General features: G+C 42.5%; 1 protein-coding gene across 1 annotated transcript in view; it reads left to right on the top strand.

Annotated features, from left to right (window-relative positions):
- faf1 (Fas (TNFRSF6) associated factor 1) overlaps positions 1 to 14,804 on the top strand; it is a 75,882-nt gene that overhangs the window by 31,181 nt on the left and 29,897 nt on the right. The window contains exons 8-12 of the mRNA XM_024004810.2: positions 4,353 to 4,439; positions 11,157 to 11,252; positions 11,345 to 11,471; positions 11,566 to 11,629; positions 11,731 to 11,812. Of these exons, the coding sequence (XP_023860578.1) occupies positions 4,353 to 4,439; positions 11,157 to 11,252; positions 11,345 to 11,471; positions 11,566 to 11,629; positions 11,731 to 11,812 (456 nt within the window). The remainder of the gene's footprint in view (positions 1 to 4,352; positions 4,440 to 11,156; positions 11,253 to 11,344; positions 11,472 to 11,565; positions 11,630 to 11,730; positions 11,813 to 14,804) is intronic.

Raw genomic sequence — 14,804 nt, 5'->3', positions numbered from 1 at the left:
GAACAGTGCCCCATGCTGGGGTTATGGTATGGGCAGGCATAAGCTACGGACAACAAACACAATTGAATTTCATCYATGGCAATTTGAATGCACAGAGGTACCGTGACGAGGTCTTGAGGCCCCTTGTCGTGCCATTCACCCCATGTTTCAGCATGATAACCCCATGTTGGAAGGATCTGTACACAATTCCTGGTAGCTGAAAATGCCCCAGTTCTTCCATGGCCTGCGTACTCACCAGACATGTCACCCATTGAGCATGTTTGTGATGCTCTGGATCTCTGTGTACAACAGCGTGTTCCAGTTCCCACCAATATCCAGCAACTTCGCACAGCCATTGAAGAGGAATGCGACAACATTCCACAGGTCACAATCAACAGCCTGATCAACTCTATGCGGAGGAGATGTGTCGTGCAGCATGAGGCAAATGGTCACACTAGATACTGACTCGTTTTCTGATCCARGCCCTTTTTGTTTTAAGGTATCTGTGACCAACAGATGCATATCTGTATTCCCAGTCATGATTAGGGCATAATGAATTTATTTCAACTGACTGATTGCCTTATATGAACTGTAACTCAGTAAAATCTTTGAAATTGTCACATGTTGGGTTTTTATATTTTTGTTCAGTATATTTATAGTTGGCTATCCATGTGATCTGGTTTGGTGACTCGTGTATCTGGAATTTAACAATGAACTAAGGTACGGCGGAAGTTTGTAAAAGGGCTTTATAAACAAAGAGAGCAGTGTATCAATCTACGAGACTTAAYAGAGGGCCAGCCTGCTTTCTGATATAGGATGCAATGATGTGTACTCAACCTGTCCCCTGTAATAAAGTGACATGTGCTGTGGTAAACTGCATCTAATGGTTTCAGTGTAGTGGCAGCTGCATTCATATAAATGGTGTCACTGTAGCCTAGCACTGGCAGGAAAGTTGACTGAATGATCTGTTTTCTCCTGTTCATGGAGAGGCATAGTCTATTTCTAAAGAAGCCCATTTTTATTCTCAACTTAACTCATTTATCCATATGCTTTTTAAAATAACTTCATCAATCCATATGCCCAGATATTTATTTATAATATAATAATCTGAGAACTTGTACCGTTTCTTAACATGTACCATTCTAAACATTCTACATAAAGGGGATTGGGCTACATGTTAAGAAGTGGTACAAGTTGTGTGATTTTTATGTAATGTATCTGGTGAAGTGAGACCCTAAACAAGCTCTTCTCAAAGTAAATACAGTTCTCTGGCAGACAGGGGGCAGCATTAGACAGCACTGTTATCAGAGTATGTGTCTAACTGGCCTTACTAGTAATGTGATAGGCTTTTTTGAAAAGTGAATTGTAATATCGCTTTGGTCAGCAGTGGTAATGGTAGGTTGCTTTGGTGAAAGCTGGGCGATTGGAGTTTTAATGAGATTTGTAATTGGAARGCCTAGCAAAAGGCTGTAGTACATAGAGATTGCATAAAATCATCATGAATAGTTAATGCTGGTTCTATTTAGCCAGATATTGATTAAAAAAGGAATCCTGGTCTTATGTTGATATTGATTTTAGGGTAGCTTCAGAGGCAATTGGTCAAGATGGTTGTTATAAGCAAACATAATTAGCCTAATTGCTCATTCAGTTCTTTCCAAATTAGGGATGAGCATGAGTTCTTGAACGGACGTCAAATTTCCATCTTTAACCAGAAATACTGTTAACATTTTTGGTGGATGTGCGTTGTGGCTGCCCGAACAGGCAATTGAAATTTTGTCTTGAAGACCTAGTTAATTTGCTTTGACTCTAGTGTTCCATTTGTACATGTGCATTTGCGGCTCACAAAAAAAAAAAGAAACCAAGCCAAGGATCACACAGTTCTTCTCCCTAAATTACTTTTCCCCCTCAGTGTCTCATTCACTCAATTGCCTTCCAACTGCTCCCTACACACACATGTGCGGAGTGCGCCCACAAGCTCCAGTTAGGCCTACAGAAATAAATGCCTATCAAAACACATAACTAATGGTACACACAAGCTACATTTCTTGACAAATGACAGTTTTAAAACACAAATGGACTGGTTGGTTGAAGTAGGAAAATGTGTTCCAACAACGAGTTGCAGTTTTGGAATAATTGAGTCCTGTCCATTTTCCGCTGCGGCTACTTTGCTAACTGCTAGTGCCATTTAGAATTGGTTATCCTAGGCTTTAACCCCCTTAAACATAGACCGGTTCCACACTGAAAATCCGCCAAAGACATTGGTTTGATAAAGACAGAGCATATTTTCATCAGATTTATTAAGCATAGGCCAAAGAAAATGTCAAACAGGCAGAATTTTCTAAATTGAACATCTGTATATCACCCTGTTTCAAATGATCATTCTTTTAGAGTTTAACTGGTCCAGATTTGAAATGTGCATCAACTTTTCTTTTTTCATAAAAAATGTTTCACTATAAAATAATTGTCTTGACTGTGATGAGGGCTCAGGAAATATGGGTGTCTTGTCTGCTAAATTAGCCTTATTTTGTTATGCCATTGCACATCCATAGGCTTCTCCAAGCAAGCGCCACTGCTGAGGTTACTGCCTTTTTGAAGATTGCGTTGCACCATCTTATTTAACCAGTTGATATTACGGTTTCAATAAATTCATTTTATGGCACTTTTTTATCGACTGACGTGTATACACTACATGGTCAAAAGTATGTGGACACCTGCTCATCTAACATCTCATTTAAATATCATGGGCATAAATATGGAGTTGGTACACCCTTTGCTGCTATAACAGCCTCCATTCATCTGTGAAGGCTTTCCACTAGATGTTGGAACATTGCTGCGGGGACTTGCTTCCATTCAGCCACGAGCATTAGTGAGGTCGGTTCCAATTGTCGAAATCGGTGTGTAAGAACTTGACTGGCCTGCACAGCCAAGACTTCAACCCATCGAACACCTTTGGGATGTTCAACYAGTAGGTTTCCACATACCTTTGGTCATGTGTATCTTACTTTTAGAAACTTTGTTCTCACAGTTCTGTCAACTTTTTTTGGTTTTGAGGCTCGCCTTCCTGTTCTGTTTACTATGCACGTGTTAGAGGATGTGGATARGTTGTGGTAGGGAAAACTTTCATTAAAGCAGGAGATTGTAATGCGTCTAGTAAAATCTGAGCTAATAAACGTATAGCTGCTCTGATAGAATAGGTTTGGTTAAGGTGCTGTTTCCAGCTTGCAGCCATCAGGACCTCCTTTATGGGCATTAGTTTYTTGTTTCTCTAAGGCTGCCTTAACCTCTGACTGGAGACACTTAATTACAGCTGGGCGCTAGTGTTTATGCCTGCCTGTCGGTCAACGCTCGGAGGAGAAATCCCTGTAGCCCTCTGGTCAAACACAGATATTACACTCTGTAATAACACTGGCCACCCGGCCTGACCCCACTCCACTTCATAAAGAAAGGCACTGTGCATGTGTGTGTTTGGGACTGGCGTCCTGCTTCAGAGAGGAGAAAATGAGGTTTGAATATCGTGATCCCATGTCAGCCACGCATTATGTCTAAACTTTTACCAAGGCATTTTCAGGCCGGTGTGCTTCTTACCAAGTGACACAGACCTCAACACAGACACTCTCATCTGCAGAATTGTTGACTTTTATTCAACATAAAAAAGCACTCCAGCTATGGGCACGAGKCCGACGTCTCGGCAAGGATACATCTCTCCCTCTGAGTGTTGGAGGGGGGATTTGGCTGTGCGGGGAGCTTTCCACCACAATGGCCAGTTTGCTCAGCATCAGTATCTACCCCTGCAGGGTAGTGCATTCTGCAGGGGTAATGCGCTAGAATCCAGCACTCAGGCGACACCTGCTTTGATCACCCTCGCCTTGCGCACATCAGGCTGGCATTGGGCTTTAAACCAACAGGGCAGGGATGGCGGAGCATGGTGCTCGTGGGACGCTGCTAACTGTTTAAAAGCACGGAATGTTAAGTGCAGATACACCGGTCATGAATGGGAGAAGAGAAATACTGTTAATTTGAGAGTGTGGTTCTGTTGTTTCTGTGCATTAAGCAAGGCATCTGTGGAATGCAGATGACACAGGGCTTTTTCTCTGTCCAATGCCCTGTGCCCTCCCTCCATCTTTGTTATTCCCTGTGGTGCTATAGTGTGTGACTGGCTATCTCTCAGTTCCTTTCCACACCTCCACAGGAGACAATCAAAGCTATGCCGACACACCAATGATGTTGTCTCATGTTGTGTTTATTGTTATAGTTCGGTATAGGATACTTACTGATATTTGCAGTTATTTTCTTCAGGATTTACATTAAAAGTATTCATGTTTTAATCTGAAATGATAGATTTAATAATTATTTGCCATTGTCTTTCTTTCCAGGTGAAAAGGAATGTTTCAGACCTGACAAACATCCCAGTGCGACACCAACAATGGGAGGGCTGGCCTGCTGCGGCATCTGACGATTCGGTAAGGAACAAAAACACATGTCTCTCAGGCTTGGACTTGGGAACACCACTCCATTTCCATGTTGTCTTTGGCCCTTATAGCTGCTGTTCACCAGCAGTCTTACATAAATTAGGAAAATATGTTACCRATGTTTTCATTTACTGAATATATTTTGATTTAAGAAGGTTAAAGACCCGGGTTAAAGTTTATTCCATGAAGGCTTGACAAAAGCCTATTATTTTACAATATGTAGTGAATCTCGGTTTGAGAGAAACTGGTAAATGTTTTCAGTGCTGAAACATCTGTCCAGTCTAAAAGTAAGATGTAGAAACTAATTAAGATGTCAGGACAGTCTGCAGGGGTCTGCAGGGTCCTTCTATCTGTGGACATTAAAGCTCACATCATTGAGTGTCACTGACCTTTCCCGCCCGGGMTCACCGTTCAGCCATTCAGCTAAATTTAGTCAAAGTGATCAGACGCGGTCCTCACACGGAGCCCTGAGGAACTCCGAACCCCCCCCCCCTCTTGCTTTTCTTTGACAGCTTGTATGTTCCCATGCTAATTTTATGGATGATTGTGCAACTGGGTTGTTCCATACACATTCAGTTGGCTCATCAACTTTTATCTTTGCTGTTGTTTTAAAGTATTACCTCTTATTACATTATTTTGTGGCATCCTCTTTACTACCCTGAACTGGGTTTTCTTGCTCTGATCATGATTAAAATCTACAATGACATTTCTATTTTAGATGTAGTAGGACAGGGTGTGGTCACCTGGTGAGAACCTGTTCTCTAAATGTTGTGTGGTTCATATGGCAACCCTCTCTTTTCCCATCTAACATCTACATTCAAATATTCACTTTGGCAAATTAAATTAACAATCCCTGCATCTTTTGTTTTGTTTTTAAGTGGAGCTTTTATGTCTCGCTTGGTTGCTCTTTTGTCAAAGCAAATACGTACATTGCAACCGTTTATTTTCCTGAAAGGCTGAGACAAAAGGTTATATCTTTTTTGTTCTAAATMGTTTGCTCTTTGTGTGCCTTAATGTAAAGCGCAGTGGCCAAAGGCAGCCTCTCAAACCACAAACCCTATACAGCACTGATATGGATCTATTTCATTGTTATCCATCTCTTTCCTTAGACAGGCAATCTAGCCAAGAGATCAAGTCCAACCTGAAACCACAGTAAAGTTTACATTATCACTTCTCACCCTTAGCACTTTGGAACCCACAATATTCCGGAATATGAGGTGGGCTGCTTGTCAATGAGTCTTGGCTCGACCAAAGCTCTAAGGTGGCTTGGGGATGAATAGAAAGTGGCTTTAGGTCATAGCCATGTGCCTGGCCATAGCCTGGCTAAGGCGGCTCACTGCTCCCATGTTTCATGGGAGGAGATATTAAAAGCATTGACTGCAATATTAGCCCTTTCCAGCCCAAACCCTTATTGAAATGTCTCTGAGCATTACAGAGAAAGCCCTTGCATGCCAYCCTGGCTGTTCCATTGCATATCTCATTAACCCCGCCTCATCTCTGGGGATTTGTACCAATAAACATGGCAGCTAGGGTTTAAAATTACATTTTCAAGGAGTCATAATCGATGACTACTTAGCTCCGTTTTTCATTATTTTTCAGKCTTTTTTCATTCAATGCACTCACTTAATATTTAGTTGGGGGAAAGWCAGAATTATTTTTTACAGTGTAATCATTTGTTCAATTTAGGGATCAATATTGTTCAAACTTGAGGTTTTATTGTCACCAGGCTGTTTTATAATTAAATACCCAATTTAAGCTATGTCAGAAATGATAGTCTACGTTCAAGTGAATGGGAAAAATATATATATTTTTTTCAGACAGATAAACAACACAAACATGCATACTGTTAGATAACAGGCCTTATATTGGTGGTGCCCAGTTTTGTACACTGCTGGAGCATCTCTGGAGTTAAAGATCAGTTCACAAGCTCAGCTGGGCACCACTTCTGCCAGCCACTCCAACACCCACTGCCTTTTGGCAACCAATTACCCAGACTCATTTTTATTTAAAGCCTTGCAGAGGTTGAAAATACAGTTTTCACATCCAAGGCTTAGATTTGTCTAATTAAACATGAGCTAATTGATTAACTTATTTACCTACTGCTTATTTTATAATTGTGCTTTACACTCAGAAATCGTAATCTTCAAAGATTGTTAGGTTGTTGGTTTTTTTTGTCCAAGAAGTCAAATGTTGTAGGAGCTTACCTGTGAAGAAACAAGTTATTTCTTTTGGTACTTCACCTCCCTGATTCCGTGCCTTCATTGTGTATTGCTCTACAAAGTGTTAGACATCYAATTTAAATCGGAGCAGGAAGAAACACCTGTTGTTTTGGTTGGCAATGTGATTCAGTGAGGTAATTTGATACWAAAAATTTAAACGATGAAATATAAAAGGTGATAAAGGGAAATGCAAGCAACCTGGCCACAGAAACAAGAGGGTAATGCTCATTTGGCAGTGTAAGCCTATATCCATGGTGCCTTAGATTATGATGAAGCTGACGCTTTAAAGTCCCCATGCAGTCTTGAAATTGTTTTTAAATCACTGTCATCACTGTGTGTGTATTGAAAATAATAACTTTTTCTAATGAATTTCCCTGAGCCTCCTTTTGCCATTTGAAATTTTAAATAAAGGTTAAACAAGGCCAGTCAGTTAACAATTTKTTTTTTACAATGACGGCCTACCCCGTCCAAACCCGGACGACTCTGGGCCAATTGTGTGACGCTTCCGCCCTATGAGGCTCCCACTCACGGCCGGTTGTGATACAGCCTGGAATCGAACCAGGGTCTGTTGTGACGCTTTTAGCACTGAGATGCAGTGCCTTAGACCGCTGTGCCACTCGGGAGACCATCCAGTGTCGCCATGTGTTTACATTAACATCCCTGAATGGCGGATAGGATTGTCTAGAATCTAGAGCAGGGCTCTCCCACCCTGTTCCTGGAGAGCTACCCTCCTGTAGGTTTTCACTCCAAACCTGTTCCTGGAGAGCTACCCTCCTGTAGGTTTTCACTCCAAACCTGTTCCTGGAGAGCTACCGTCCTGTAGGTTTTCACTCCAACCCTAATCTAGCACACCTGATGTTGGAGACCCCTGCTCTAGAGCTTACTCCTTGAAAGTTGGAGGATACATATGGAAATAAAAGATGACTGARCATTGGTCAGAATAATTCTATCAGATTTTGATGATCTGGGCCAAAAACATCTCACCTGAACAGACTGAAATTCCTGTAATTTAGTTTTTTTTTTCAAATGACTTTTACACAAAAAGGGCACTATCATAATTTCACAATTTTTAGTGTTTTTTCTGACCTCTCTGTGGACATATTCATAAAGAGGGGCAGTGCAGTCAAACGTTTGGGGTTAGCTGAGTTGAAAAACAAAAGGCACATTGTGGAGAAACAGTTGTTGCTTGAGGTAATGGGCCACTGACTGACTCCCTTGGTGTGAAAGATGATTGATCTGTTGTGAGACTTTCTTATTACCACCACTTTCGTCTACTCCTTTGAGGAAACAAGCCGAGCCAAGCGGCAAGTATTCTGGCTATTCTGATTGACAGAGCGATCCTACACCTGTGGGAGTGATTGACAGACAGTGAGACATCCTTATTAGACTGCTTTTTTCTCTTCTGCCATAATTGCTGACATTTATCCAGTGTTTCATGGTGTTTGCTAATGTATTAATGCAGTCACTCTGAGGGCTCTGATCCCGGCTCCTCTCCTCCCGGCTTTTAATGGATTCTGTGGTTGACAGCCCCTTGCAGGCTTATTGAGGCCTGCTGGTTGCCGTAGAGACAGGGCTCAGTGATAAGCCGAGAAAGAGCCCCCTGTGTGATTGCTGTCTTCAGGTAACATTCAGTGGGGCCAGACTCAGTGAGGAGGATATGCGCTGCATGGAAGAGAGACTGTAGGCTCAGCCTCTATCTATCTCCCTCTGACCAAATGCATTTGCTACTTTGAGGGCTTTAATGCATAAGTTCCCCCCCCCCCCCATCTCCAGAATGTTCCTCATTAGCTTGGGCACTTCTTGGATCCCCTGCTCTGTGAGCATAGTAGTAAAACGCCCCGCTGTTGATTTCAGCAGCAGACAGGCATGCATTTTCCTTCAGCACTATGACTTTCTGTGGAGAAGCCGGTGATCACAGTTGCCTGTGTGAACCTCAAACACTTGGTGCAGGACCCCTGATCTTAATCAGGAGTGACATACTGTAAACAGGCAAGGAGGACCAACAGGTGTTTAGGGTGGGGCTTCTTTCTTTTCTTCTGTCTTTATTTTCTCTTTCTCAGGCTCTGTTGTTCCCCTTTATCAAAGAGTTGTTGAACAAGGTGGTATTGGGGCTCTGGGTACTGTCAGTGCAGCTGTCAGTGATAATTATCTCACACTCACAGCCAGAGACCTAATCCAAACACTGCCCAGACAAAAAAGAAACAGAAAGAGAAAGAGAATGAGGGAGAGCGGGAAAGAGAGAGGCGGCAAGGGGGGCAGAAAGAGAATTCTTTCCTGGCATCGCTCCCCAATGCTTAGAAGCTTCAGTGCAAGTGTTAATTAAAAGAATCCAAAAAAGAGGAGCTTGTTCTTTGTGTTGGGATGGAGGAGAAGGTCAGTGGGGGGGTTAACCTCTCCCCTGTGCCCCGCAGCGTTCCGCCACAGAGCCGGGAAGCTGCACWTGTCCCGCAGCATCAGTGGAAGGCACAGGGTCAAAGCTTGGCTTGGATGACCGCTCAACTTTATTTTTCTGATTTTCAGCACATGTCGTCCCTCCCCTCAATGTCCCCCATTGACAAGGGAAGTGATCAACTTTATTTATACACATATTAGGGCCTTGGAGGAAACCTTTTATTGTCAAGGGGGTCCACTCAACCGCCATTAAGATACTCACGTTTGATTGCCACTCGATTGGAGAGGCAAGAGAAAAGAGCAAGACATTCCTTCACATCTCAAAGCCCTCGTCTCTGTCCTGCTCAAGGGGTCAGCCTCTCAAACCCCTGTGTCGATCATTTTTTAACAGCACTTGGCTTTCTATGGAGCACTGTTTAGAAATGCTCTTTCAAACCAACAGTGTGGCAACCTGACTCAATTTACAGTCAAGGATATTTCCATCCAATTCTATTTGATTTAATAAGATCAACTTGGCTAATGAGAAAATAGGAATTGTACCATTATACAATAATACTTACGCTAAAGAATTAGTGTGGGAGTATTTTTGTTACATGAACAATGTCAGGCAGTTCTTCCTAGGTGTTCCAGTGTTATTCAGTGCAAGTGTTAATGCTTTTAATTAACACTTGCACTCAGCTGTCCCAGCCATGGCAGCCTAGTCCTGCCTCTTTTTATTCATATTTTTTCTTTTAAAGTACATTTGCTTAAAGTTAGTTGTGAGAGACAAACACAATCTGTTGTGTGTGTGTGTAGCAGAACTAACGAGGCCAAATTGGAAGACCATGACAAGAAGATGGTAACATGACTTTACGGARTCTGCTGCTTCTGCTGCACGGCTTTCCTGCATCTTCCCCTGGCACTGTTCTGCACAGCAGGGAAATAGCAATGGGCCACAGCAGGATATTGCTCATGCTTTATTTGTCCAGGGAATACTGTTTTTCCTCAACTGTTGAGCAAGTGGAAATTTGACTTACAATGGTCAAGATACAACCTTATTTCTTGCGCCAGTAGTAATTTAACAGTGGATTCAGATGAGAATGATGGCTCTCTATATTTGGATATGTTCTGTTTTTATCAGCCAGCAAATCATGTGCCAAACGAGGACTAGTGGTTACTCTCTTCTCTGGCTGAATTACTTTAAAAGAGACGTGGAAAACTCCAGCAGTCACTCTGCTTTTGAAACTCAATTGCCGTTACATGTAATCGGGTCCTGATTCAATAATTACCAACTGGTTTTGTTGGCTAGAGGACCTGACAATAGCAAAGATTGCCACCCCCTGGTGTTGACGGCCAGGGACTTTCTGTTTTGTCTGTCCGTGTCAATCACGGCATTAGGGTTAAACCTCCAGTTAATGCCACTATAGCACTTGTTTGCAATAAACATAAGGTTGTTTTCTCAAACGATGAACCAGTAGGTAAATACATTTTTACTTTATTTGAACTGTAGTGGATGAGTTGGCTTGCTAATGTTGATTATGAACGGACTAAAATACTGTATTGTTAAGTAGAGATTATTTGTGCTAGGTTTTGACAATGCTTTTATTAATTTGCCGCTTGGCTTCAGGCCATGTAGGATGTTGTGGTCCGGTTCAGATCATCTGCCCCTAGACTGTCATACTTGAAATTAAAGCCTTTTAAGACATGCAGTATCGATTTAACACTGATCATCCCTTACACTCTCAGGGAGAGCAGGTTAGTGAGTAGCATAGGTTGAGAGATGGGTGCTGGGGCCCCATCAATTTCCATGGCCCCTGCCTCTATCTTTAGCCTATCCCATTGGGTTCAGCCATATAGATGGTCTTTAAWGAGTCCCTCCAGTGCTGCGGTTGGTGACATTTCCAGTTTTTAATGAGGTTGTCCATAAACCATACCTGTACATTTTATTCTGGGCTTCCTCATAAGTCTGGATAKATTTTTTCTAATCCTATCAGAAAATCAGAATGGTTTATCTGTGAATGCTGAACTTGGATCTCTTTCTGCCTTTACGCCTCCTTATAGAAGGTTAATGAATTGTAAGTTTATTCAGATTTTATTATTATTATTTTTCTGTCCACAGATGACACTAGCTGCCTCTGGAATCAGCTACCCCTGCCATCACCTCAGTGTGTGTCGAAGGTCCTCACCAGCCAACAACCAGGAGCCCACAGAAGAGGTAGAGCAACACACACAGTACATTTGGCTTTGTTTTACATTTTTCATTGTGTTTGATAGGTCAACAATACTGAAGCGAATATGTTTGAACAGTGCGCAGATGTCCACATGGTAAGCGACAGCGAGGGGGATGACTTTGAGGATGCGTCTGAATTTGGAGTGGACGAATCAGAGATGTTCGGTATGGGGTCTTCTACAGGCTGTCGGAAAGCCGCCTTGAGTACGTACCTCACTTAGCATGAAGCTACCACTCGATTCAAAAAGGTTGATTTGGTATTTAATTGTTATCAAGCTAATGCGTTTTTTCTCTGCAGTGCCAGAAAATAGTGAGAATGAAAGTGATGCCTTACTGCACTTTACTGCTGAATTTTCAACAAGGTACGTATTTAGTATTGTTTTAAGGGTTCTGTGCTTCTCAAACGATGTGGAAGATCCATGCATTCTTTTTTACAGGTCAATCTCCTTTGTGTGTGTTGCAGGTATGGAGAATGTCATCCAGTGTTCTTCATTGGTACTTTGGAGGCAGCATCTCAAGAGGCCTTCTATGGCAAAGCCAGAGATGTAAGTAARAGTAGAGGAGCTGGTCTCAGTAGTATAACTTACAGGTCAACAGGACATGATACTAGTGCCTTTAGAAAGTGTTCATACCCTTTGAATTATTCCACATTTTGTTGTTACAGCCTGAATTCAAAATGTATTTTTTTAAATTATCACCCATCTACACACTAAATACCCCATGATAAAAGTGAAAACATGTTTTTAGACAATTTWGCGAATTTATTGAAAATGAAATACCGAAATATTGCATTTACATAAATATTCACARCCGAGTCAATACTTTTGGTGGCGTTTAGTTTTTTTACCCCTTTTTTCTCACCAATTTRGTGATATCCAATTGGTAGTTAGTCTTGTCCCATCGCTGCAACTCCCATACGGCTAGTAGAGGCGAAGGTCGAGAGCCATGCGACCTCCGAAACACGACCCTGCCAAGCCGCACTGTTCGCTTAGCCCGGAAGCCAGCCGCACCAATATGTCGGAGGAAACTGGCGACCGAAGTCAGCGTGCTGCGCCCGGCCTGCCACAAGGAGATGCTAGAGCGCGATGGGACAAGGACATCCCGGCCGGCCGAACCCTCCCCTAACCTGGATGACGCTGGGCCAATTGTGTGCCACCTCATGGGTCTCCCGGTCACGGCCAGCTGCGACACAGTCTGGGATCGAACCTGGGTCTGTAGTGAAGCCTCAAGAACTGCGATGCAGTGCCTTAGACCGCTGCGCCACTCGGGAGGCCACGATTGCAGCTTTGAGTATTCTTTCTGTATTTCTGAATCAGCTTTGCACATCTGGATTTGGGGATTTTCTCCCATTCTTCCTTACAGATTTTCTCAAGCTCTTAAGTTAGATGGTGAGTGCCGGTGAACAGCAATATTCAAGTCTTTCCACATATTTTCAATGGGATTTAAGTCTGGGCTTTGTCTGGGACACCCAAGGACCTTCACATCCTTGTTCTGAAGCCATTCCAGCATTGCTTTGGCTGTATGCATTATCCTGTTGTCTCCCCAGTCTAAGGTTGTTTGCACTCTGAAGCAGGTTCTCATCAAGGATTTGCCTGTATTTGGCTCCATTGATTGTTCCCTCTATCCTTACCTCTCTGCTGCTGAAAAGCATCCCCATAGCATGATGCTGCCACCACTGTGCTTTACGGTAGGGATGTTGTTAGACGGGTGATGAGCTGTGCCTGATTTCCTCCAGACAGCGCTTTGTGTTCAGGCCAAAGAGTTCAGTTTGTCTCATCAGACCACAAAATCTTTTTCCTTATGATCTGAGTCTTTCACATGCATTTTTGCAAACGCCAGGCGTGCTGTCATGTGCCTTTTTTCTCAGCAGTGGCTTCCATCTTGGTCACCTCCCTGACCAAGGTCCTTCTTGCCCTGTTGCTCAGTTTGGTCGGACGGCCAGCTCTAGGCAGAGTCTGGATAGTTCCATATTTTGTCAATTTATTTCACAATGGTGGGGGCCACTTAACTCCAGTAATTGTTTTATACCCTTCCCCAGATATACAGTACCAGTCAAAAGTTTGGTCACCTGCTCATTCAATGGTTTTTTCTTTATTCTTACTATTTTCTACATTGTAGAAGATGATTGTACATGCGCTAAGAAAAGTCTGCCAAAACTTAAACCATCAATATGGAGCCAACATACAAGTGTAAGTAAAACGAATGTAAATAAGTTAGAAATTGTGCTACTAATGCACAAACACATCTCGTAAAAGTAAGAATGTTTTTGTTTGATTGGCTTTTGGAAATTGTAGAAATAAAACATTTTCCTTCAGTTGTAGCTAGGCAGGCTAACGTAAGTTAGCAAATTAATTTGCTAGCTATCACACAGGGGTATATTAATAATTATATAGTTAGTAGACATGCAATCATAATTGACTGTATCGCATATAAAAAGCACCCACAAGCTACCAGTGGCTGAAAACACAATCGTCGCGGGATGAACGAGTGATGAATTTCTGGGCAAGGGCGGTCCATTTTAAATTAATTCCTTCCTCCCTCGCCCTGCATGTGTAAACTCGTCAGACGTCATGATGTGTTATCAAAAGTGTCTGGTAGGCTGAGGGGAGAGGGTGTGTCTTAAGTGTTTCCACTTGAAGAAACTTTCAAAGTTATTGGCTGCATTCCAGTCACAAAAACCATCAAGCGCTATGATGAAACTGGCTCTCATGAGGACCCAGAGCTCTGTTGCAGAGCTAACAATTTCTTAGTTACCAGCCTCAGAAATTGGAGCCCAAATAAATGCTTCACATCTTTGGTCAGATGAGTCCAAATTGTAGATTTTTTTTGTTGTTGTTCCAACTGCCGTGTCTGAGATGCAGAGTAGGTGAAAGGATGATCTCTGCTTGTGTGGTTTCCACCGTGAAGCATGGAAGAGGTGGTGTGGGGGTGCTTTGCTAGTGACACTGTCTGATTTATTTAGATTTCAAGGCACACTTAACCAGCATGACTACCACAGCATTCTGCAGCGATACGCCATCCCATCTGGTTTGGGCATCATGCCCTCCAGGCTGTGTAAGGGCTATTTAACAGAGGAGGAGAGTGATGGAGTGCTGTATCAATGACCTGGCCGCCACAATCACCCGACCTCAACCCAATTAAGATGGTTTGGGATGAGTTGGACCACAGAGTGAAGGAAAAGCAGGGAAGAACTGCTCAGCATATGTGGGAACTCCTTCATGATGATTGGAAAAGCATTCCAGGTGAAGCTGGTTGAGAGAATGCCAAGAGTGTGCAAAGCTGTCATCAAGGCAAAGGGTGGCTACTTTGAAATATATTTTGATTTGTTTAACACTTTACTTTGGTTACTACATGATTCCATATGTGTTATTTCATAGTTTTGATGTCTTCACTATTATTCTACAATGTAGAAAATAGTAAAAATAAAGAAAAACCCTTGAATGAGTAGGTGTGTCCAAACTTTTGACTTGTACTGTATGCCTAATCACAGTTCTATCTCTGAGATCTACAGACATCCTTGGATTTCATGGTATAGTT

Source organism: Salvelinus sp. IW2-2015, linkage group LG16 (assembly GCF_002910315.2).
Source record: "Salvelinus sp. IW2-2015 linkage group LG16, ASM291031v2, whole genome shotgun sequence".
Taxonomy (NCBI): domain Eukaryota; kingdom Metazoa; phylum Chordata; class Actinopteri; order Salmoniformes; family Salmonidae; genus Salvelinus; species Salvelinus sp. IW2-2015.
This window is presented reverse-complemented; position numbering and strand designations above follow the sequence as displayed.